General features: G+C 38.0%; 1 protein-coding gene across 1 annotated transcript; it reads right to left on the reverse strand.

Moving 5' to 3' along the window:
* Window positions 1–446: 446 nt before the first annotated feature.
* LOC106851974 (desmocollin-1) lies at window positions 447–23235 on the reverse strand. The gene is made up of 15 exons (XM_014874347.2): window positions 23077–23235; window positions 20333–20535; window positions 19744–19863; window positions 18406–18561; window positions 17366–17510; window positions 16923–17089; window positions 14618–14752; window positions 13543–13728; window positions 12021–12280; window positions 11674–11816; window positions 10319–10534; window positions 8569–8802; window positions 5777–5898; window positions 4476–4712; window positions 447–3712 (listed from the first exon to the last, which is right to left on the reverse strand). The coding sequence occupies exons 3-15, from the start codon at window positions 19786–19788 to the stop codon at window positions 3515–3517; spliced, it is 2244 nt and encodes a 747-aa protein (XP_014729833.2). The 5' UTR covers window positions 19789–19863; window positions 20333–20535; window positions 23077–23235; the 3' UTR covers window positions 447–3514.
* Between the last annotated feature and the right edge of the window lie 3260 nt (window positions 23236–26495).

The raw sequence follows: 26495 nt of genomic DNA on the forward strand, positions 1-26495 counted from the left end.
AATCTCAGCCATTCTGTTAATTTTTTCATTGAAGCTGGATAACCAAACTCACATTCCACTTGTCTCCTGATCATATCATAACCCCCACTATACTGATATTCTGCAGCTTTACGTGCCAAACGTTAAAATTTGGGTTATCTGCTGCTACTAGTTTTCAAATGGTTTTTTGAGGTTTTCAAAGCAGGCACAGTGTATTTTTTAAAAATTATCAGCAAGATGACAGAGTAATGCTTTGTACTTTTAATATCCTGAATTTGCCAAGTATAAACTCCAGCTAGACCCCTCTATGGCTCATGTTGCAAAGACAAGCACTACTTGCATTACAGAACTATAGTGGCACAAAACCACTTTCATTAACATTTAAAAATCCAATCCCCTTCAGAAACAGGCATACTTATCTTCATAAACTGGTTCATGCACAAGAAATGAAGAGCTTTTATAGAACATCCTTTTATTTTGCAAAAAATTTATTACTCACTGTTGTAAAAAATATACCTAAAAATATGATGTTAAGGCAATTTTGACACAGCTAGGTAGACTGCAGATTACCTAGTTGAAGGGAAGAAATCTTCACAATTTTAAGGCAATTCAAGACAGTAACAACAAGTGAATTATACATTTTGAAAATTCCATTTATAAGATTTACACAAATGTTACCTGGTACTTGGTATCTGTAAACTTTAATGCTTTATACAAAGTTTCCATTCACATAATTAGAAGATACAATGAAAATAAATGTTTTGCTGTTCTTTTTTTAAAGCATCTCACTTCTAGTCTTGGTTTTACAGAAATACCTGGTTCAACTCAGAATTTTCGTTTTTATGAGACAAAGGAGTAGAAGTGGTTCCAGATTTCTACTTTGTTTAAAAATGGGGAGAAAAAAAGTAATTATCTATGTTTGTTGAAATGTAAAAAAAAAAAAAAAAAAAAAAAAAAAGCAAAAACAAAACAAAACAAAAACCCAAAAACAACAAAAAGAAAACAAAACAAAAAATTAAACCCCCCCCCCCAAAAAAAACCAAACCAAACCAAACCAAACAAAAAAAAAAACAAACAAACCCAAACGAAATAAAACATTTTAAGGTAAATTAGACTAGAAATACATTATTTTTATTTAAATAATGTGTTATTTTAACTCTAGGATGGTAAGTTGGCAACCATCTGCTTTAAACAGCCAACACTGATTCATTTTAATTCAGTCATACAAATTTGATGTATTTTTTTAGAAAAGTACTACTATTATATTTCATAAGGAAAGAAACCATACTCGCAGGGGTCTCTCTACACCACCTTCCAAGTAATTTTCAAAAAGAGTGCAGTCGTTATTTATCCAAGGTCCTTCTGAGCCATAGGATTTTTATATAACTTAAAATACAAACAAAAACACCACCAAACATTAAGAGAGGGAGGGGCAGACATTACTATTACCTTAAAAAGCATATAGCCAAAAACTAAACATAAAGTTGCAAGACACAAAGCAGCAAGAAAATCACTAGGGGACAGACCTTTACCTGGCATAAAGTCAGCATAGCTCCACTGGCATCAGCAGAGAAATTCTGACTTGTATCAGTCACAGATCTGACTGCCCATGTACAGAAAATTTTGCTTATGTTAGTGATAAAGATGAGCAGTGTTCAGAAGAAAAGTGTTAGCACACATTTTTTTAAATGAAGCAAGTTAGTAACACCTTGCTTCTCATCCAGTATTTTGCTGCTGATGACTGTCATTCTCGCCACTGGAGTGTATTTACTTAAGGATGAATTCATTAGCACTTTCAAATGATACAGTAAAATATATTTAACATTGGTCTATGAAGTTCTTAATCACAGCTAGTTCTTACCAGAAATATTCGGAAGCCCATTTACAGTGTGAAACATAAAGTTTTAAAAGTATTATTTTATAATGTTGATAAGTCTTTATACTGTTATGGATTTTCACTGACCATAATTCATATGGAATGAACTGCAACCACTGGAAGTCAGCAGTAACTGAAATTTAGAGCAGCATGACTCTTGGTTGTTAGCAATTATTTCTTTTACAAATCATTAGCTATAGTAAATTTTTTAAAATATCTCTAAGGCGTATGTTTACAGAGCAAATCCTAAAAGCAGACTTATAGCTACAGAAATAAGTAATTGCACAAGTTTCTCATAGGCACCGAGATGCTCTTTTAAGGCACAAGAGAATTCCCAGAGTGCAGAAGACAGATTACTTAACCAGGAGTGCAAACATTAAAAAAATATTTAAAACCTGGGAAGCAGAGGTGGAATTCCACCTGCTGCTTATGGCAGCATTCAAGTCTCACTACTGTCATCTGCCAAAAGTATTTCAAACTTTTGTGTGTTTGTGTGTATATATATATATAGTGTATATGTATGCTTAATCAGTACAGTAACAAATGGGATTCAGATGGTTTCTGCCAGAGACGTGTGTGAACGCTGACCTCTACAACTACCCCAAATTAAGTTCAAAACAGATGGTTTCTCCCAGTGTAATTTTGCATCTCAATAAAAATGTATCTCTAAAACACATTAGTAACGCAGTGTGCTCAATCCATTTGAGCTCTATCTTCTGTCAAGCTCTACTTCCAAAAAGAAACAGTTTAATGAAGTCCACAGCAGGGCAAGTAGAAAAGGTAGTGGTAGCTACACTGGACAAAACTCTCGGCAATGTTCATCATTTCTGCAATGATACTGTGTCAAAACTCAAGAGAAACTGAGGTACAAACTTGTGTGAAGTAAACATGAGATTTATATTGCATTCATTTGAAGTATGATAGTTTCCTCTATTGCATGATTTTTTTTTGGTTTTGATCTCTTATTTCCTTAAAAGAGAAATACATCCTCGCATACAATGCTGATACCCTATGTGGTGATGCCATAAATCCCTTAGGATAGCAAGTTTGATGGGTGGTAACCCATTAGGAGAAAAATATATTTTTGAATATTATTTTACATATATACAGTATATATATATATATATATATATCATTTTCAATCAAAATGTAAAGTTTTCTAATATATTCATGAGTATTTTTAAGTCCAAAATGAAAAAATATTATGCATCTCAGTTTATATAAGTTAACAAGGTATTTGATATCCACCAACAATATGATTTGTTTCATTTCTACAAAATTAAAAGAAAATAAAGAAACAGTGAGTTATAAAGCTTTCCTTCTCCAAAGCCAAATACAATAAAATTTTGAAGCTGGATAATTAATTAAAAGAACACCAAGTTTTGCATTATGAGCAATTACAAAGAATGCAAAATCTAAACTAAGTAGAAACTAGCATTACTATACTAGCCTAAAGAAAAAATATTTTGAAGCCCTTTTTTCTGATAGAATGTGTCCAGTGTAAGAAAATGTAAATTTAAAGCAAGAGTTATTTACACTCTCACCAGTCTATCTTACTTTTGATAAATGTCTACCCCCCTCAATTCCAAAGTACCTACTATCACAAAAGAATGACAGCCACTTATTTACAGGGTTTTTTCAGCACTATGAAAGGCACATTTATCTTTTGATGCATGTTTCTGCTAATGTCCTAAACTTGGGTTCCAACTGATCTAAGAAGTCAAGTGCCTCTTCTTCATGCTGATCACTGCAGCAGCCTACAGAGCCAGCCAAGGATCCTTTTCCTTCATAGTTATATGAAAGGAGATAATCTTCAGAATGCTTCTGTTCTTCATCCTGTCTGCATAGGTGCACCTTCTGGATAGGAACAGAACAGATCTTGTTATTTTCTAAAATTGTTATCCTAAACATATTGCAAAAAAATAATTTCTTTTTGATTTACCTTTCATTCAATTATTTTTAATCACAGTGTGTCCTCTAATGGATTCCTACATACAAAAAATGCACATGATTGGTCTATATCATTACGACTACAAAATATAAGTATTTAATAAAGAAATAATTTCTACTAATTACATATGTAACAATAGAAGAGGAAGAACCTGTTTAAATAACCTGTCAAGCAACTAAATTCACTGAAAATTAAAAGACTGATTTATGCATAACTAGTTAGACAAGTAGTGAGAGTTTTTTGATCTCCAAGAAATGAACTACAGCATTTTTAATGCTGTACATTCATTCCTACTCCATTGCTAAGTGAAGTACAAGGTTTAAATTAGCACGAAGCAAGCAGTTAGAATAAAAGCAAACAGACATTCTCAGAAAAAAAACTCACAAAAGCTTCAGTAATTATTCTAAATTATTCAAAATTAAAAATAGCACACTGCCTATAGTTTAAGCCAAGAGAAGAAAGTAATTTACACATCTGAAATATGTCAAGGATTACTCCTTGAAAGAGCAATATTCCAAAGGAGATGCAGAGGAGCAAAGGAGAGGAAAAATTAAATGAAACCAAACCCAGAAGGCCACCTTTCTAGCACATTTACATGTCTTCCTTGAAAAGCCTGTATATATTGACCATAACCTACACTTCAAAGAAAATCAGTTTCAGAATACTTACTTCGCCTAAACGAGGATGTGTGAAATTATGCCACTCTGAGTAGGAGTATCTACAAGTATCCATCATAGCCTGTCCTCCTCCTTCTTTAACTGATCCCAGAGTCTGATGTCCACCTCCCTTGACTGATTCCAAGGTATGCCCTCTTCCTTTTACCATTTCAAACGTTTGCTGCTCTCCTGTTTTTACTCCATACCCTCCTTGATCACATGTATTTTGCAGAGGAATTATATTGTGATCCTAAACAAAACAAAAACAAAAACAAAAAAGCAGTAGTGAGGACACCTTTTCTATCTACATTTCTTTTTCTTTTTCAATTCAAAAGAAGAAATGGCTATCAGAAACTGTCATAACTGAAATTTGAGAAGTCTCTATCTTGGCACTGTGATATTTTGAACAAAAAGATATCCTTAGTGTCTAAAGTTCAATAAATAATCTTGGGAAAGGATACTATGACAAGAGAGAACAGAGGATATCTGCATTTAGATATGAGATGAGATATATGATATGATATGATATGATATGATATATGATAAAACAGAAGTTTTAGCCCTGTGAAATGTGTATAATCCACATTCTAGTTTATAATGGCATTACATTATGCTTCATAGGCAACAAGAAATTTGACTCTTGATTTCTTGGTTTTCAACATGAAATATTATTTTTAAACTTACCTCCTCTTCTTGGGGAAGACAATGTCAGGGGGTGGAGGATGACAGAAAAGACGTAAAGTCTAAAGAGCTAAGCTCTTCTGCATGAACACAGTCCTGGACTGAACTATGTTCATGGTAGACTGAAATAAGTTTAGATGCCAAAGCAAGAAAGATTTCATGAACAGTCCAACTTCATTTGAGGTCATTTTTCAGGGGAAGGGCAGAAATTGTACCTGCAATTTACACAGCTATCTGCTAAGTATCAAAATCCTTCTCTAAGGAAAAATAATGCTTTGCCCTTAACACATATTCAACATAGGCAAAATAATTAATTTCCATCTAATCTCAGTGTTAAAAATGACTGAAAATATTATTAAAATGTTCACCTGAAGCTTGCAACCAAATCCTTAAAATCTGCAAGAATTACAAGCATAACAACTACAAGGTATGTTTAAATGTATATAGTACTACCACCTCTGCTTAAAGTAAGAATTTTCAAATTCTTGTTAAATAGCAAAGTACATGTAATGATCCCTGCATTGATTGCTTATTTCCTTTATAAAATCACTTACTTGCAGGTGGCCTTGTTCTCAAACTGCAATGCTATTTACATCTCAATTGCAAGTTTCTATGTTGAAACAGACAACTTACCATCACTTCCTCTCCTGGAGCTTCTGTGTTTGAAATTATTAAATTGTGATTGGCACAATCATCAGTCACCTGCCTGTGCATTACCCCAGCGCCACAGCAGCCACAAATTGTGATCAGGATTACTATGGAAAAGGAAATAATACTATAAATTTTACCTCAAAATGGTATCTATTTATGTTGGATAATGAATTTTAAGGGCCAAAGCATCAAGAATATTTTTTTTTAAAAATCATTTCCAAGAATGCCCATACTTAAAGCTATATATATTGACTTTTTTTTTTCAAGTCCTATAGGGAGAAATCACCACATTGGTGAATAATTTAATTCTTCTAAAACACGTCTGTTTTTTCCAAAAGAAATGAAAGCATCCTTTATGAAAGCACTGTGACTTACACAATTTCACAATAATGAAAAATTTAGTCCAAACCCAGGTGAAAAATCATGTCTTATGCCTAAATCTTGGTTGTACATGAGATATTTTTCATGTCCGAATATGCAAATGTCAAATTATATCATAAGGAACTAATAAGCAAGCTAAATGTCCCAATATCAGAAACTTCTGCTTCACAGGAAAGGTCAGCAGAACCCTGGAGGACTTCCAGCATGATGCTACAGGACAATCTTATTTAATTCCTTGTATTCATTTTATTCCTCTTAATAATACTACTTTTTGTTGTCAGAGACTCACCCAGAAATGACTTTGAATAACACAATCATGATCAACTAACACCTCTCCTAAACAAATGACTAAAGTTTTCATTTAGAGAACCATTCTCTTTTCTTCAGTTTTCAAATTGTTAGCTTAAAAATTAAGCCCACAAGGAAGAGAACAGTTCTGCCTAACTGTCCACTGAGCAGTTTGATCTCTGAACACATAAATTGTGAAATGTGAAAATTGGCCAAGAGTCGCTTTCAAGTTAATTTAATTTCTGTAGCATCAGCTGTCAGAGAGCTCTGCACCAGTGATTCCAGCAGGTTGCCTCCTGATGCTGACAGATGGGAAGAAGACATCCATGACAGCACTGAGCAGAGGATACACAGGGTAAAACCTATCCACAGTAAAATAAAGGATCTATTTGTAAGTGATGCAGTCAAAAGGCAATGCAAAAGAGGTAGGTGACATTTCACACAGTTTCTTTACTGCATGTTCCCACATCTGAAAATTCCATCTTCAGGATATATCCCAAATTTGGGTACCTTGGGTACCTATCAAAACATTGATCTAACTAGCTTTCAAAACATGCCCAGGTCCCAGTGTTCTAGTTACTTACGTAAGAACAGCTAGCTGAGATTCAACACGAGCAAGACAGTTTTAGTATGATCACAAAAAAATGGACAAGAAAGAAGGGGAAAAACAAAACAAAACAAACAAAATTCTGAAATACTAACTACTGTAGCATGTTCTCTGTGGTTTTTAAGGATGTTATTAGTCTGACTATGTTTGATTTTGGTAAAAAAAAAAAAGATACTTGCTTTTGCTTTTATATATCAGTGTCATCACCTCACTAGTTAACAGCAATATTTCTCTTCTCAGAATGTTAGGTTTATGGGAGCTCCAGTAGCACAACATGTATTCAAGATTTTGGTCTGTTGTGAATTTTTCAACCTGTCCTTTAATGCTTCTGCACGTCGGATGGGGCAACCCTGGATATGCATAGACTGGGGAAAAGAGATGCTGGAGAACAGAGCTGCAGAAAGGGACCTGGGAATCCTGGTCCATGGCAATTTGAACATGAACCAGCAGTGCCCTGGAAGCCAGGAGGGCCAACTCTGTCCTGGGGAGCATCAGGCACAGCATCGCAAGGGAGGGGATTGTCCTGCTCAGCTCTGCACTGGGGCAGCCTCACTTTGTGCAGTTTTAGGTGCCACAATGTAAGGCAGATTTTAAGCTATTAGGGAGTGTTCAAAAGAGGGCCATGAAGATGGTGAAGAGCCTTGAGAGGAAGCTGTATGAGGAGCTGCTGAAGAAATTTTGTCTGTTCAGCCTGGAGGAGGCTGAGGAGAGACCTCATTGCAGTTTATAATTTCCCCAAGGGAAAGACACTGATCTCTTCACTCTGATCACTAGAGACAGGACTCAAGGGAATGGCATTAAGCTCAGTCTGGGGAGGTTGAAGTTGGATATCAGGAAAAGGTTTTTCACCCAGAGGGTGGCTGGGCACTGGAACAGGCTCACCAGGGAAGTGGTTACAGCACCAAGCCTGACAGGGTCCAGGAAGTGTTTGTACAATGCTCTCAGGCCCATGGCATGATTCTTGGTGTCCTGTGCAAGACCAGGATGTGGATGCAATGATCCTGACGGGTCCCTTCCAACTCAGTATATTCAATGGTTCCATGATTATATGGGGTCTTGTAAAATCCCTTGTGAAATCCAGTGTCTCAGATACTCCATGTTTTAATTCACAACACAAGAGAAATCACTAAATGCTCTAGGAAATTGATTTCAGCATTCCTAGAAACAGAAATGTTTCTAGAACTCACAAACATCTTTCAAGTCTTTTGGTTCAAGTGCTAAATGCAGGTTTTTTTGGCTTCACTTGCATGAATATACAGACTATCTCACACAAAATATACTTAAGCAAATAAACAAAAATCCACACACAGTAATTACAGCACAAGATGAGAGCAGGAAGCCTGTGATGCTGATACAAATAGAGCAGGTACATTAAGTCAGTGCTGACAGCTATATAACCGGCAAAATAAAAAATGTTTGAAACAAGTTTGAATCAGGTTCTGTCAGCTAATTTTATAACTAAACGAATTGTACCTTGTGTTTAAAAAAATGTACTTACGCAGCAATAACAATGATCCTAAGATCATTGCAAGGATGGCCCAGAGACCAAGGGTAACATTTCCACCAGAAAGCTGACGAGGTCTGCCGTCACACTCAGTTGGAGTAAGGCAATCACAGAGATTAACTCTTATGGTGTTCTCTCCTATCTTTCCTCCATTATCAGTCACGGTTACAGGAATTTCATAAATTCCATATGGAATATCACTCTTCGGTGAAAGATACCAAGAATTATCTGTAAAAACAAGACAAAAACTAGATCTAAGGTCAATGATACTTGGAACTCAGTTGTCACAAATGTGACCATTTTCCCTTCTGCTACAGCATACTACTACCAGATCCACTTTAATTAGTTGCAAGTTAGATTGAATGCGTTGATACAAAACTACATCTTGAAAGGATTTATACTTTCAGCACCTTTTAAATTTTAGAACTGACAAAGCATACCTTATACAACCCTCTGAAAACATACGATTTGAAACTCTGAAGCTGATTTAGTTCATTATAGGAAGTGACACTACTTGGGCTTACTAGCAAAGATCATCAACTAAACTGACATTTATTAAAAAGATTTTTGGTAGCGTGAATGGAATAATTAATTATAAACTTACTTTATACCTCTTCTACTCTTTAGTTAAAATGCTGTATTCAGTGAGGATTACTATTTCCAGAAGGGAAAAAAATTCATTTAATCTGCTGCCATGTTTAGAGGCAATGATTAATGACTATATTTTTAAGGGGCAAAAAAAATAATTTGTAAGAAAATGTGCAAGACAGACACTGATGTACATAATGTTTGTTTTATGATGAGCTATATGAAAGAACATGTATCATTCAAAATGTGGTTTTCAATTTGCCTGATACAAAACTTGAAATTCTTACATGACTTTGCTTTCTGACTTTTCTGTCTTTTGCCTTTCTTAGTGAATATTTGATGGAATTTTACAGAATCAGATCTTTTGCAACTAATGCATGTCGCCATAGTAGCAAATGTACGTGCTGCTCTTGTTGCCATCATCTGGCAGCCGCCAGGAAACCACCATCAGCTATAACTTCTTATATCAACAAATTTCAAGAAATAGTGATTCCTTTGCTAATATTTTTTTATCTACTTCTATAAAAATTATAAAAATAAAAAATATATTAAAGGAGATAATCAAGCTTTCTTTCACCCAGCTCAGCTTTACAAAAAGTGTGCTGGGTAGTAACAAAAAAACTTCCAGAACTCTTTTTGTCAGCCCATAATGAATTTTAGGTAAAGTTTCTGTTTCCCAGTTCTCCACCATAGTAACAGACTAAGAAAAGTTCTATTTGTCTTTGGAATACTATCCATTTCCTTCTTAAATTCCTTATGAATTATGAATCTATAGTTCCTTTTCCTGGTGCTGATGCAATGAATTACATCTGATTTTGTTCTTTCTTCTGATTTTCGTATGCCATAATTTCACACAGCAGCTGATTGCTGACCCAAGGATGCTAGGGACGGATTCTTATTTGTGCTTTAAGAGACACATCTTTCTCCTTGCCTTTGGAATACCTACAGTATCATCTTCTCTATGGGTCCTTTCTCACTAGAGGGGAACTAGAGGGACCACTAGAGACCGTCAGTGAGCCCCCAAGTATCTCCACTGACTATACCAATTCCAAACAGAGATTCATCCAATCTATTCCTGCAGACCACCCAAGTGAGAGACAGCAAAGCCTCCTCTAGCAGCCTGCAGCTGGGTGAGGAGGAGGAAGTCGTAACATACCGTCGTGTGGAGTTAACTTCCACATGGAAGCCAGCCTGCGGTCAGTTATGCGATACACAAAGGGCGCGCTGTAAGGAGCCTCATCGCTGTCCTCTGCCGTGAGGCAAATTGGTTTTCTGTCTCTGCACATGATATAGTCTGTTTGCATGATTCGTGGGAAATTCTTGTTGCCAGGCACGATGCAAACCTGAATTGTTCCAGTGCCTGTTTTACCATCTATGAGACAAAAATAACTAGGTTTAGCACTTACTTTTAACATTCGAACGTTAATTTCTGGTCGAAACTTTCACAATTAAATATCATCAACTGTAAATCTGTGTTTAGAAGTAAGGTAGAAAGCAACTGCTGATTTAGCCAGAGAGAGATGGGGAGTTCTCACAACTCTTTCTTGGCTGCTTCTCTTTGCTTGGCTGGTTACCGATGCATCAGCAGCTCCCACATCTCCATATTCTGCATGTACAGACTGTATTTTGTTGAGTGTGTATGTCTGTGTGGGAACACATTCTACTCTAACAGAAGGATAAGAGGAGGAAGAACCTCATAAACCAGGAGTAAAGGACATTAAGAGAAGCAGAGTTAAAGCAGAAAGTGAAGATCTCCAGCCTTCTAACTTCTGGAAGGAGAAAATTAATTACACTTTCCCTACCTTCACCTCCCCTGGGAACAAAAACACTAAGGAAACAGGAGACTTCTTTCTGTCCTCTGCCCTCTAAGTTACCACGCATTTATCAGTGGCACATACTATGTCACCAAAGTCACCACTCTTCCTCCTAATTACAGTTTTTCCAATACACAAATGGTCATTGCTTGTCATACGCATTCCAGTGAAATTGCATCAAGTCTTTTAAATCCTTTCTCTAGAAACAGTTGATTGCAGGTGCCTATATCATGTTTACTATATAGACAACAGAAGTTCTAAACAATTTAAATTTGTATTATTTACATTTAACTTTAAAATGCAAACTTGGACAGAGTTAGAATATTTTGCTGCAAGGTCAATGACTTCTTTTCAAAAAGTCCTCTCTGTCTAGTTCACAGCTGCCAGGAGCTATCACTTAAAAAACAATAGTCAACAAATAGAAGAAATATAATCCAGAGGAAAATCTCTCAATTTAAAATTATTAAAGGACTTTAAATGGGGCAGATAACTTTCCAAAACGCTGAGATCGTGCCTGATTTCTAAAATCTCTCCCTGCTAAATAACATTCCCTAAGCATTTGACAGAGCTATCACAAAGATAAGACAATGGACTAGGAGGGTCACTGGTCTGAACCACTGCCTTTGTCCCAACACTACATTTGCACATAAACATCTGTTATACCCCACAGGGAACTCCAACAACATTTCGTACTCACTTCTGTCTATAGCGAGGACTGTGACATTGCATTGACCTCGTCTCATTTCTCCTATGTCTCGGTCCAAAACCCTAACAGTTCTGACTTCACCTGATTTGTCATCTATGTTGATCCAATTACACTGGCCAGGTGGTATCCGGTATCTGTGAAGAATAATTTGTCATGTTAGAGATCCCAAACATAGCACACGTGTATGCACCCACACACACTGAGATACATGTATTCATATACACTGACACGTGTGCAGGTGCACACACATACATACAGCCTCAACAACTATTTCCCCCTTCCCATATCCCACCCATGCTGTACTCCAAAAAAACCCAGTAAATAAGGTTGTTTCATACCTTATGCCCTCACTGTTCCCAGTTTCTGGATCTTCTGCTACAAATCTCCCAATAGCTGTCCCAATATCTTCGCATTCTTTAACGTCTAAGCGCAACAGACAGGGTTTAAACACCGGTCCCTCATCCACATCCAGGACATGAACAGTAACAGAGCAGGTGCTCTGGGAAAGTTGTTGGGAATGGGGAGCCAGCATGTAGGGTGCCTCATTGTTGACTCCAATCACCAGGATCCTTTGCTTGGCAGTTTCATAGTCCAGCCCCTATAACAAAGGTGAGGCGGTGGGTTTTTTTTCCCTTCAAACCAATACAAAACCTAACATTGTTTTCACCATGCAATTACAGCTGAAACTGTACCACATTTATTTACAAAAGAAGCCAGCTGTCCTCAAACAGGCCATCAAGACAGAGTAAAAGGACATTTTTTTTTTAAAGTAAAGCTTTAAGTTAGTCAAAGAAAAGGGCCTGAAAAATACCCAAGCTAGCAGTACCACTGCAAAATGTTGGATAAATATTCTGAAAAAGTTACTAGAAGAACAGAAAGCAATTAAATTTAGTGGGGGACTTTCTTCTTCCATATTTATGTAGTAATTAATTTAGCTTACATATATTTCTTTTTCACCACTAGTCAACCACACACACAATTCTAGTAGCTACAAATCCATCTGAGAATTTATGGAGTTGAGAGTAAGTAGCTACCATTTATTCTTCAGACACATTCTCCAAAGTCATCTTATACCTTTAATAGAGTTAATTTTATTCTCAAGTCATAATATTCTCTAGTCTACTACAGCATTACTATAAATGTAAGAAATTTCAACTGTGTTCATATACCAGGGACAAAGCTTTAGAAAAAGTTGCAATGATTATTAGGAACAAAAAACCATAATAAATATTATTGATTTTAATATTAATTATTAATATTATTTAATATTAACATTTTTTAAATTACTAGTACCTTTACAATTTACTTGTTCAAATTTTAATATTAAAGCACTTATAACAAATAACTAAACTGACAAATTCTTCCTCGTACGCCAGAAAAGCAAACCTGAAGTCAGTACACTGCAAAATAAAGCCTAGAGAGCTTTATGCTGAAATAGGAAGTTCACTTAACTCCCAGAGGGATCAAGACTGGAGCAGGTGCTTGATCTTTCTCTGCTTTGCCATTCTCATTTCTGTTAAAAACTATGAAGCATTCCTCAGTTACATTCCTAAATCTAAATAACTCCAACTGTAGATCCAGGCCAAAGCACCAAGCTCTTCTGAAATGAACAAACCAAATTCTTTGGATTCTGAGCATACAAAATTGAAGAACAGACTGGAAGCTGAGCTTTGTGTGTCACAAGCCTCAACCACTGTACTTAATGCAATCTGCTCTACAAGACAGTTCAGGTCAGAAGAAAGTCTGATGAGCCTGACAGTTACAGATATTCTTTGAATAAAATTTTTTCCTAGATTGTGGTTTTAAAACCAAAACTTGAAAATCCATCAATTTTCCTCTAGCCCTTCAATATTTACTTACCTTAACAACACACAGTATTCCTTCGTTTGTGTTTTTGTCTGTTGTGATTTCAAAGGCCTGATCATCATTTCCTCTTATAATTTCATATACTGCTCCGGAGCCAGGTGAACCAGGTTCATCAAGATCAACAACAGAGACTCTCAGTATTTCTACACTCACTCTGTTTTCTTCCACTCGTGTTTCATACTTAGAGAACCCGCAAAAAAAAAAAAAAATTAAATCAGAGAATACTGTTCCACAAGGCAGGACTGAAGAACAGCATATTTAAATAAGATAACTTCAACCTAAGGGGTCAATTTACCACGCTGCTGTAATGATTTATTTTGTTTTCATGCATTAGCATATTTTCCCTGCTCTTCTCTTTTACCCTGCATCAAACAGTAAACCTTTCCTGAGAGCACTACTGAAATCTCAGCTTCTTCACACACTCAAATTATCACTGACATAATTAATTCTGGAATTGTCCTTCCAGGAAAAGCAATTTAGCACAGCTTCCCTCAGTTACATCACCTATAGATTGTAATTTGCAAACAACATGATCAAGCTGAGAATTAGAAAAGGCATTGGGGTAAATTAAAAAATATATAAGTAAATAAACCAATAAGAAATTGAAGAAAAGTCAAGAAGGATTCAGTACCTCTACTCAGATGGCAAAAGATAAAAGAATTTTTTGCATTTTTTTATCTTTTTCAAGAGCTATGTTATTCTGTACAAGCTGAAGAGCAGATTCTCTTTTAAAAGAGTAATTCTCAATTAATATTACTGATGACTTTCTACAGCAGTGAACAGGAAGGGTAAATTACATATATTCCTTAAGAATAATGAATTATTTTCTCACATATTTCATATTACAAAATCTCCTGTGGTATTTGAGATGCATACACAGTTATTGAGACATACTCTTTGCCCTGAATCATACACATGGCTGGATAAGCAAAGACATTTATATTGGCATTAACTGTCTCAGGACATTAGAACTCCTATTTGAGGGACTATCCATCAGGAAATTAGAAAGGGAATGAAAAGACTTTTTTTTTTTGACCTTTATACAGACATTTTACTTATGGAGACTTACTTGCAGCTGTTTAAAGGATGGTGCATTGTCATTCGTATCCTCGATTTTGATGACAACTGTTCCTGTAGTGCACAAACCAAAAGGCTGACCTGCCATATCTCTCACTTCAACTAACAAAGTGTAACTGGGTACAAGCTAAAAGAAGAATAAAAGCATACAGAAATTTGTCATATTCACATTTTTAATTGCATAGTTACACACAGGAGTAGAACTAAATATTTCACTCCTAGTCCATAAGTCTACTCTAAATTCAGTGCTTCCCAACAAAATGAGACAATTAACTTTGGGGGTTTTTACCCTATAGCTCAAAAGGAAGAGGAGCAAAATAATTTTCACTGGCTAAGCAGAGTTCAGCCAGCATCTGCCAGTAAGACGCACGCTATATCCTGCATCAAATAAAGCTTCTCACAACGTCACAAATCTGCTATTTGTCTTCCCTTTGGAGCAACAGAGTATTCCCTCAAGTTGCCAGCAGGTGAAGTGTTTCAATGCATGTTTCTTATTTCACTGAGGATGAATGGAACTGTGCTGCAACCAGGCTCTGTCTGGGCCATACAGGAAAAGGCAATGCCTCTCATTTGGCAGGCTCTGGCACTGAAGGAGTCAGTGTCCTTACCATTCCAAGGGGCTCCCCATAGGAAGCAGCCCACTTAGATCTCTAACCTGAACCAGAACAGCAGAAAGCTTTTTTTTAATGTGAACAGCCAAGGGAAGGGGGACGGGGAAAAAATAAGTGTGGGCAGAGGGGAGGGAACACAAGACAGTACAGATGGATTAGGCACAAAAAGAGAAAGTTTGTAAATCAAGACAATAACTCTTGAATGTCGGGAAATAGCATTCAGTTTCTCTGGTGCAAGAATGAAATCTCCTGTTCCACCTCGTAAGTTTATCTTTAAAAGATAGGCAGTGGATTAGTTTTTCAATCCATACTCTCTTCAAGGAGTCACCGTGACAGCTTCCTTAGTAATCACAGTGAGGCCCACAACCACTGCAATTTTCTCTTGCTAAAAAAGCTGAGCGCTGTATCTGCAAGTGCAAAATTTTGCAACATGATGTTTTACGTGGATTTTCAGCCATGAAACGACTCAAGTATGCCATAATATAACTCCTTTTATCTTCAGAAAAGATGTGCCTGTTGCAATGTTTCCTAGAATGACTGTCTTATGCTAGAATTATTATTTTTAATTACACGTAACTGTCATCCTTTTTCCTAGTGTAAAACATCTCTCACGTGACATTCTACCAAAAAAAAAAAAAAAAAAAAATCCTGTGTCTTGAAAGCTAGCTGATGAAAATAAATGGATGGCACATTAATTTTAAGAAATGGTATATTACTGTTTAGTTTTCAACTATAGGAAATATTTCTGGTTAATATAGGATGACTGTATACTTTCAGAGAAACTGGTTCATCTTCTCTATGAAGAAACAAGAAGCATGACAAATCGAGCTTAATTAGGAGGAAAGAGTGGCTCGTGGGATTCCTGAACATAGACAGTGCTCAGTAAAGAAGTAAAAAAGTGAAAAATCCATAGGTGGAACAGCTGAGCAGTAGGAAGTTCTCTGCCGAGGTTAGCTAGAGTATGGTAATCTATGCAGAAACTCTCTGGACTAATTACAGGTCTGAAAAGCTTCAGAAGGTCCTTAGAGACATTAACAAAAAAGAAAAAGAAGCTATGTATGTTGATTCCCATGCCAGCATTGCACAGACTCATAGAAAGGCTTGGGTTGGAAGGGACTCTAAAGATCATCTAGTCCCAACCTGCCCATGCCATGGGTTTTCATACCCATGAGCTTCCACCCCCTAAATCAGTTTTCTCAGGACATTGTACAACCTGGCCCTGAACACTTCCAGGGATGGGGCAGCCTCTCTGGACAATCTGTTTCAGTGCCTCACCACCCTCTGAGTAAAGAATTTCTCCCCAACATTTCATCTAAATATCTCCTCTTTTAGTTTAAAACCACTTCCCATTGTCCTATCACTATCTGCCCATGAAAATAAGTCACTCTCCTTTTTTATAAGCCCCCTTTAAGAATTAAAAGGCTGAAATGAGTCTTCTTTCCCTAGGCTGAACAACTCCAACTCTCTCAGCCTGACTTCATAGAAGAGGTGCTCCAACTTTTGGATTTGAACTTCACATCTCTCCTCTGGACCTGTTCTAGCAGGTCCATGTCCTTCCTGCACTGAGGAGTCCAGAGCTGGACACAGCCCTGCAGGTGAGGTCTCACAAGGGCAGGGCAGAGCAGAGCAGTGTTAAGCCATTTGTGTGCACTAAATAACAGCAGCGAATCCTTCAGGAAAAATCACCTCTCTGTCCAGCTGTGGCAGTAATACGGAGATGACACCGGTGTCACCATGCAAAGAAAACGCTGGGGTAATCGGTGGGGTTTGTGACACTATGCGGTATTTCAACGTGGTGTGCAGAGTGTAAGGCTCATCTCTGTCCTCTGCAATCACTTTTCCAACAACAACACCTGTGAACACAATACAGCAATTTTTAGTTCCAGAAAAATCTGCAAATAGTAAAAAATTATTTGAAAAAGTATTTCTGTTTTAAACACGTGAAAAGAGCTAAAGAGCTACTTGATCATTCACTACTGGTCATTGCAAATTCAGCCTTTGCTGTAACATAATACTCCCCAGGAAATCCCACCAAAATGTCTTAAAAGGCAGCATCACACCTAGTCATACTGGTATGTAACAGAGCTGAGTAGCAGTAAGTGTCTTCAGCGATTTAAAACAATTCTTACCAGGTCTGGAATTTTCAGGGACACAAAATTCAAAAAGGTCTTGTGTAAAATATGGAGCATTATCATTGTCATCCTCTATCCTGATTGTATGCACAAGTGGTACTTCTGGTGAATAACCATCTGGAGTGGTTGCAAAGCAAATGATCTGTAAGAAAAATTCAGTGCTTAAGCAACATGCAGTATTACTACACTTTTAGTTCAATGGAGGAGTCAATTAAATGAAATTAAATACGGTGTGCAAAGCACATCCTTCTCAAGACCATGCTCTTCAGGCACATGGAAGGGGAAGTTACTGGTATCTTAGAGTGAAAGCAGAACAAAACCTATGAGTGTTTTCCAATCTTTCCCCGTTCCGTTCCTCACACACGACAAGTACTTTAATCCTTTCTCCCTGACCTTCCTCCAACTCTACTACTTTTTCCAAGTTTCCTGAACACTTTTTTTTCCATGTGTTTACAAGGCACCTCAGCTACCAAAATTTAGATGTATACATTGTTATTGAGAACAAAACAAGAATGAGGCAATATATTTGTCCATTATAACACAACCTAATAAAATTCAGCAATAGGTACTGAAAATTACATTTTAGAAACTGTTTCTACTAAGTGCCTTCTTACACTTCTCAGCCAGTAGAGAGAGCAGTGTACCTTGTTAACAGAACTGAATAGCTTGAGAGACTCAGAAAACCGCAGTCGTCTAGAGTTTACCATTATTTTTGTTTTCTGCAGATCTTTCCAATCTTCCCTGAAAAATTATTCCTAGAAGTGATGCAAATCCAACAGCTCACTATATTTATGCTGCAATTAGAGATTAAGCAGTGAAAAGCAAAACTACTCTCAAGATATAGATGACCAGCTACTTATTTATTTGCTACTGATTTTATCTCTTCAACACAAAGGATATTACTCAGAACAGACAGGTGATTCCAGATCTTGTTCGCTGCCACTTCTCCTGCAACTCAACTATCAAATACATGCATGAGAGATTTAAAATATATAAATATATATATTTAATTATATTTACACAACATAGGCCTGTACCTGAAAACTTGGATACTGTTCACGGTCTACCGCACGAGTAGCAAAGATATTTCCAGTTTCTCTTTCTATGTAAAACAATCCCTTTGGATCTTGATCAATTCCTGGTCCACTTGCAGAATAATAAATTGTGTAGTTCTGAGCTGTGTCTGACTGGACCTACAAAAAGACATTTTTAAGCCCAAGGAAAAACAGCAACAGCATCTCAATGCATTTCCCCCTTTTCATGATGATATTTAGCACAAACAAAAACTCCTAAAGCAAAAAACCAAACTTGATTTACTGTTCACAGAATAGGAGCACAGCCTGACATGTGACTACCTTCCTTTATAATGTGTGTACATGAGAAGGGGAGTTAATTCAAACTCATAAATATTTAGAACTATCAAATTAAAGAAATTACAGTATAAAGAAAAAAAAAATTGAAATCCAAACTCTCTAGAATACTTCCCACATGAGGCATACTCATATACAGAGACTTATTTCTGAACCTGTTCAAGAGACTTTAGTTTTAGTGCATTCACCGAGAATGTGGTTTGCACCTAAAGAAGAAAAAGTGAAGGAAGGAAAGAAAGAAGAAAGACCACATAGAGTATAGTTCAGAGACGCCAATTTAGATAGCATCTGCATCTCATTATGAGCACCAAGGAGGCAACATTAGACTTATCTATTTATAAACACTCTTCTCCCAAAATACTTACCTTATTTACTGCATGCCAGAAGTCAGGAGGGTAAGATTAGTAGAAGAATGATTGCTCTTCACAGACTCTGTTATTATACTTGTCTCTACACATCTGCTACCAGCCACTCTGTAATCTAGTGAAGGCTAGATAGATCTATGATAACTTCAGTTCTTGCATTTCTCTTTCACACCTACTTGTTTTCTCCCAGTAAGTAGTTTTCTGAAGAACATAGGCCATACTCAGTCTTCAAGGCTGAAGGTACACACCTTGAGCTCCAGAAAGGATGTAGACAAGTAGGCAAAATTTACCCCAGTCTGTGTTTACAAAATCCTTTTCTATGCAATGTTTAGTGGAGGGTTGTTTGCTGTTGCTTTTCTTTTAATTACACAAACTGATTTCAAGACCAAAGAGCTCTCTTTGATAGTATGTCTCCCTTCTTTTCAACTTTTGCACAATTCCATTTCACTCCAACAAATAAGATCAGAAGTTATTTCAGGTACAAGATCATGAGATATACAATGAACAGGACGGAACAAGACAGAGGAATAATAGTAGGAATGTCACTGGTAGAGAATACAAGATGGCTCATTTTCTTCATCATAAAAGTCACATACAAAACTAGCATGGGTCTTACAATTAAGGCTCATACAAAATGTACCTGCTGTATTTGCAGTGGGAAAGGTCCCAGTGAGTTCTCTATCATGACTGATGGAATAGGGCCCCACCTTCTTTTGGTTCTCTTGAGAACTGTATCTCTAGCATGCCTGGTCTTCGGTGTCTGGGTCGAGAAGATAGAAAGACAGATGAGAATACATCCATATATTCTTAACTGCATATATTTTTGCTTAACTGCCATCCTGTATTTCCATCTTTTCCCCCCCATTCCAGTCTTCCTACTGACAATTTGTTTTTCCAAGGTCTTAATTTCTGATTATATCTGTGATAATATTCCAAGCTTTTTCATTTCTTGTAATACTTTGCATGAATAAGATCTGCTTTAATTCCCCAAACATGGCTTTTAAGATTCTTGACATTCCTGATTATGCTACTTGTTAGCATCTCCCATTTGAGAAAGCAAATTTGCTGACTAAAGCAACACAGTAATCAACAATTGCTAAATAAAAATATTACCAGTATTTTTCCTGATTATTTGAATTCTAAAATTCAATTACAGATACTTAGTATGAAGCTGTACTCTGTGAAAAAGTATTTCAAATAAATAAGATATCTTGAAATTTGAACCCAACCTTTTTTGCTTCTTCCACCAAGCTAACGTGTATTTTCTTTTGAACTTGTTCTTGAATGTCCTTAAGTAATATGGTAAATGTCTTTTTCTCAGCAGACAAAGAAAGAGCAGATGTTGTATACACAGAACCATCCTCTAGAACCTTGAAGTTCCCATCACTGGAACTGATAAACTCTGCAGACTGAAGGCATTCTTTCAAATCAACTGTGAAAAAAATATTCAGATATTAACTCAAAGAGCAAAAACCGATATCCCTCATAAAACAAAAAAAACCCCAAGCTCCAAGCAAAAATTGCATTAGCTGACAGGTAGAGTCTTCAAAAGCTTGTCATTCAGTATTTAAGCATCACAAATACTGACTTTAAAACCCATTCATGCACTCAGATTTGATGAAGTTTTCATTAATTTCCACTCTTGTGTTCATTAGTGTTTCCTAAACCACAGGGGTGCTTTATGGATATCACTCAACAAAATACTATTACACTGGTAAAATTATTGAAGCACCAGAGACGAAATCATACACATTTAAACAAAAAAACAATGCAGACATGCCCATTACTGGACCAGTAGCTATTACATTTGCCTCGTGCTCCATGCCCTACAATATCGGGGAAGACGATTAATTAATGCAAATGCCCAATGGAGATGTTACATCTGGAAGTTTTGCCCTCAGGAGGAAAGCACTGACTGGTACTATGTGATTTAATACTCTTGGGAGGACAAAGGCCTTTAAATTATGAGGCAGACAGATGGGAGAGATAAAGACTAACTCTAGAACAAACAATTAGCAATTTTTAAATATGTATGTGATAGAATCCCATACAGGTAATTTCAGCATACTTCCCAGGTATTTTTCATTGTATTTGCTATCACTTGTGGCTAAAATAGATTTTTTTCACTTCAATAAACTCAGTTCACCAGCGAGTAGTTTAACACTACAGCTAGAGAAAAAGCAAAATCAGGATATGACCACAGCCCTAAGAAAGAACGATTTGGCACCCTGAAAAGGATGAAAGTCATAGACTCAAACTCCAAACAAATGATCATTGCAGAGTACAAGAAGGATGTCATGGTCTCAAAATCAAAACTTTTTAATACTCATTCAATGCTATCACAGTGGGTGGGACACTGCTCTATGAAAGCTGATTGCAAATCTCACAAAGATTCAGAATTTCATCATGCATAAATAGATGATATTTTCAATACATTAAATTTCATTTTGCATTCAAAACTTCAAAAATAGGTGGGAAGCATAATTTTAAATATGATGTGATTTCTTCTTCATCATAATTCTGTCCTTTAAATGCACAAATAAAGATTTCCTAGACTTTCTATGGTACTGCAGCAGTGACTCCTATCCCTTTTCATCTATACAGTGCAAATGGAGTATTGAAAAGAATATCACTGCCTCATTTAAATGTGCATTATACTGCTGCCTATTATAGCACTGCATTTCCAAAAATACCAGACTGCAGGTATTATTTCTGATAGTTATATGAGTCAACCCTATGGTCTAGCTATAGTTTCGTGGGGCTTTTTTTCTTTAAAACCTCTGGTATAAGATATAAAGAACCCTTATGACAAGCAGGAAAATTCTGATTAATTTCACTGTCAAGGTATGGTCCTTGTATCAATGCAAAATATTTCTCCATAAATGCTTAAGTAATGTCATTTGAGCTAAAATGGTTTCATTAAAAGCTTTGGAGGAAAAAAATTTAAGTTCCATGTTACACAATTTCTTTTAAAGCACTGTGATAAAATGAAGTTTTATTTTTATATAAATTAAGTTTATTTATATGGAGAAATATTAGTCTATGAAGACTCACACAGCTGTAGCAGCCCTCTTTGTTTTAAAATTTAAAAGTAAGATCAAGGAATTTTCACTATAAAATTGGATTTTCTGAACAATTGTGATGAACTACCAATTCACTTTATTTTTTCCTTCTATAGAAATATGGATTAGGACTGCAGACTTGGAGCATACTTCTCTGTTGTCAGAGGATTCACAAAGGGCACTTCTGAATCCTCAAATTGTGTCTCAGGCAGCACAGAATCCTTCAGCACCTCCTATGCCACACCTTTCAAAGCTGCCCTTGAAAGACTGGTCTGGAAAAAAATAGGAGTGGGATGTTTTCTGGTCTCCTCTATTCCTCTCAGTCACCTGCAAGCTGCCCTAAACTGAGGCAGACTGTTCAGTCAGACAGGAGCACTCTCCCAATAGAATGTGCACGCAGGACATCTCTGCAACACATCCCCTCGTGTGCTCTGCATGCCCCAGCACTGACGAGCAGTCACATCCGTGTTTCACAGAGCAGCAGCCTCTTGGTGCCTGGTTAAGCGGGTTTTGTCTTCTTTTCTTAGCATTTCCTTTGTCCAAATGACTTATTCTCTTCTTCATGTGACTGGGGTTATGGGCGCAGTTTGTAATATTAAGCCTTTATTTAAATAGTAAGCCTTAGACTCCAAATTTTGAAACATTAAATTCTGCCATTTTAGTTTTAAATTAATTCCTATAACCTGACAATAGCTCTTTATGCAAAAGTCAAATGGATGCATGGAGCTGATGTTCAAATCCATAATAAACACAGGGCGTATCCTTCATAAAAAGGCTGATCCAGCTGTTTAGCTGGCTCTCCAGTCATCCATTCATTCCATTAAAAATAAAGTCCCCTCCATTGTTAACAGCATCTCCAGCAAAGGTGCAATGCTGTGTTGTTAAGCTGGGAATTTCATAGTTTCTCTCACCTCTGCCAACTAACGTGTCAGCCTCTAGTTCAGAAGGAACATGAAAAATTACTTTCTTGCAAGCTTCACAGCACAAACTCAGCACCTAGAAAACAAATGAAGAAATCAGGAAAAAAACCCCACATAATTACATGGTATTTTGAACTAGACACTAATGCTGACTTTGGTTGGTTTGTTTGTTTGTTACAACAAGCAAGTGAAACAGCACAGAAAGCACTCCTCCCTAAAAATTCAGGTACTGTGCAGCACAGCACACAAAGTTTCAAACTGGAAACAAGATCTGACTACTGCTCCTGGATTTGTCCATGGCTCGTGTTTCTTTTTTTTTTTTCTAAAATCACTGCACCATCAGCAATAACAGCAAGAGTTCCCATTGACTAGAGTATTTTGCCTACACTATTACTTCAGTAGAGAAAAGATAAAATACAGCTTCACTGTGCGCTCCCTCCAACAGCATTCCTGGCCAATTTAGATCCAAGGTCTCTAAGTGTTAAGGTTTAATTCATCAACACTCAGTTTGGCAGAATTGTGATGATGCTCAACATTAAAGGAACAACATATGACGACACTTGCACTTATATATCACTTTGCATCTTTAAAGTGCATTCTCAACAAACTAATTAAATGTAGCTTCAGCAATTAGATATGACATAAATAAAATGTTGTGTATCACAGCAGTCCACTCCCATATAACCAGTTACAAAATAGGGTCCTCCTAAAAATTCAAATGAGTAATAGATAATCAGACTTTTTTCTAAAAAGAACCACATAGAGGTACAAAGATTTTCTTCGGCAAAGAGCAAGTGAATACTGATCGCAGATTATATGTGTGTGGTTTTGCCTAGTTTCTATCTCTATGTTTAAAATTGTAATCCAAAAATCACACAGACAATTAAATAAAGACATAGAAAAATGTAAATAAACCTATCCACCCTTTTATGTGCACTTATTCTTTCAGGATGAAAGTCTAGCAAAAAAAGGAAAAGCATTTTTATATTGCTTGTACCTTTAGGATTAAAGGTATAAAGAAGTAAATAGGTAATGGAAATCTTGAAAACTACTTGTGACGCTTATTAAGAAAATATTTAAATAAAAATACTTTAAACTCTGAAAGACAGTAGGACCCTTTCGAAAAAAGAAATGCTGTGTCTGCACCATATAAGCTCTTCATAATAGTTCCTTATATATATACACAGATATAAAAATTGCATATATACAAATAATTTAAACATCCCTTCTTATGTATTAGTCGGCTTTCCTTATTAACAGACACTTAATAAAACACTTTCTCTTGAAAAACATCACACTAATTTTTAAGTTGTTGAAATCACAACATCTTTTTACACTGTTCTGAAATATTTTAAGAATCAATCTGATTTTTAAATAGTCATGGCAAGACCAGTCTGATGTCAGCACAAAGAACTATTGAGGAGTGAAACAAAAGTAAGTGGTAGTTATTCATGGACACCAAGACACAAGGAAAACATAAGGCAAAAAATAAGTTGTGATGTCCTTTCACTTTACACAAAGAAGACACCTCAGGATTTTTTTTTCCTTTGAGTGTTGTTTTGTTTTTTCTGCTTGACAGAAGAATTGTTTTCCTTTTTTTTCTGTTAGACGTATGAGTAAAGGTGCTTGCATTTCTTTGGGTTTTACTTTAATATCCTTGCAAAGGCAGGCACACAGTGTCGGAAATAGTAACATTTTCATTAAAATATGCATATGTCATTAATATTAAAATAATAAATTCAATGCTTCAACACTAGCAAGTATTTTTCTTTCACAGGCTCAGATGATCATCTGCCCTCTTTTTGTGAATGCAACGTTAATAGGGAGGAAAGGGGCTAGGAAACAAAAGACAAATCACTTTTACTCATCTACTATAAATTTTAGAAAAATAAAATGTGAGAGAGAACTCCGCTACTCTCCCGGCCAAAGACCTCTCTAGAGCTGCTAATTATGTACAAATACAATAAAGTGAAGGTAAAGGTAATCGCTGAAAACTGTTCCATGCACAACCAGCTCCTTCAGAGGAGCTCAACTCTCTCCACACTGTGGCACAATCCTTCCCACGGAAAAGGGAGAACCAAGTGCGGAGAGGCAGAGGGGAAGATTTAAATAAAATTAACTGCGGTATTTATTTTTCTCTGTGAATAACCAGCAGCAGCATCAGCGACCCGAGCGCGTTCCCGTCGTGTAACCTCACGGCAGAGTCCAAAAGCCACCAGACCATCTGTCCCAACGCGAGCGGCGCATCCCACTGGATTCCTGCCCGCGCCGGAGCCCCCCGAGGTGCGCCCCGCGGCCGCGCAGCCTCCGCGCTGCTCTGCGCCCCTCGCCAGGGCCCCGCCGAGGACAAACCCGACTGGGAGCCAGGAGCCAGGCAGAGATCACCCGCTCGGATGTCTGCCCTGTGCGCCCCGCACCCGCGGTGCAGCAGGAACAGCGCGGGGCAAAGGCGCGCCCAGGTGCGCCAGCGCGCTCCGCTGCGCTCTCCCCGGCGCCCACCCACTCATCCCAGTGATCCCAGCGATCCCAGTGATCCCAGCGATCCCAGTGATCCCAGCGATACCGCTCCCTCCCTCGCTCACTCACCAGGAGGCCGAGGACGAGGCAGGGGGCTGCGGGGGCCATGGTGCGCGGGGCTAGGCGGGAGGGGGGGAGCCGCCGCCGTCGGTGCTGCCACGGCGGGCGAGGGAGCGAGTGCGGAGCGGCGGCGGAGGTGGCGGAGTGACTCCGCGGAACCCGGCTCTGCTGTCCCCTCCCGTCTGCCACAGGAGCCGGCCGGTGGGGAGGGTGGGACCGTGCGCGGCAGCGGCGACTTTAATTAGTGCCTTTTTTTTTTTTCCGCCTTTTGGGTAATGCCCGTCCCGGGCACGGCGCTGGAACACCCCGCCCGCTCGCCGCCCACCTCCGCGGCGAGGCGCTGCCCGTCCCCTCCCCTCGCTACCCCGCCCCGCCGCGGCGCCGGCTGCGCGCAGAGCCGTGCGGAGCCGCGCCCGGGACAGCTCTGCCCCCGCCCCGGCGTGCCGCTCCCGGGCGCGGCTCCCTCGCCTCCCCTCCCTGCTCCCTTCCCTTCCCTTCCCTTGCATTCCCTTTCCCTGCGGGCCGCGCTCCGCGGGGCGCAGGTTCCGCGCGGGCGGGTCCCATCCCTTCCCTTCCCGTCGGGGCGGTGCCGGCCGCCATGGCAGGTCAAAGTGCCTTGCGCTCAGAGCCGAAGTTTGGGATTTTCGGCCGGGTTTCTTTTCGGGACGATGGTGCTGATCTGTGTGAGGCCACGCGCGCTAGCCTGTGGCTCCTAGGTTTCAAAGCGGCTTCAGGAGAATAAAAGCCGAAATAACAGTAACGAACCCGGAGACGCGGGTTGCACAAGCAGGAGGTGGGCTTCCCATGGGAATGGCCTGCGCTCAAAAGATGCT

The sequence above is a fragment of the Sturnus vulgaris genome, chromosome 1, assembly GCF_052056855.1.
Source record: "Sturnus vulgaris isolate bStuVul1 chromosome 1, bStuVul1.hap1, whole genome shotgun sequence".
NCBI classification, from domain to species: domain Eukaryota; kingdom Metazoa; phylum Chordata; class Aves; order Passeriformes; family Sturnidae; genus Sturnus; species Sturnus vulgaris.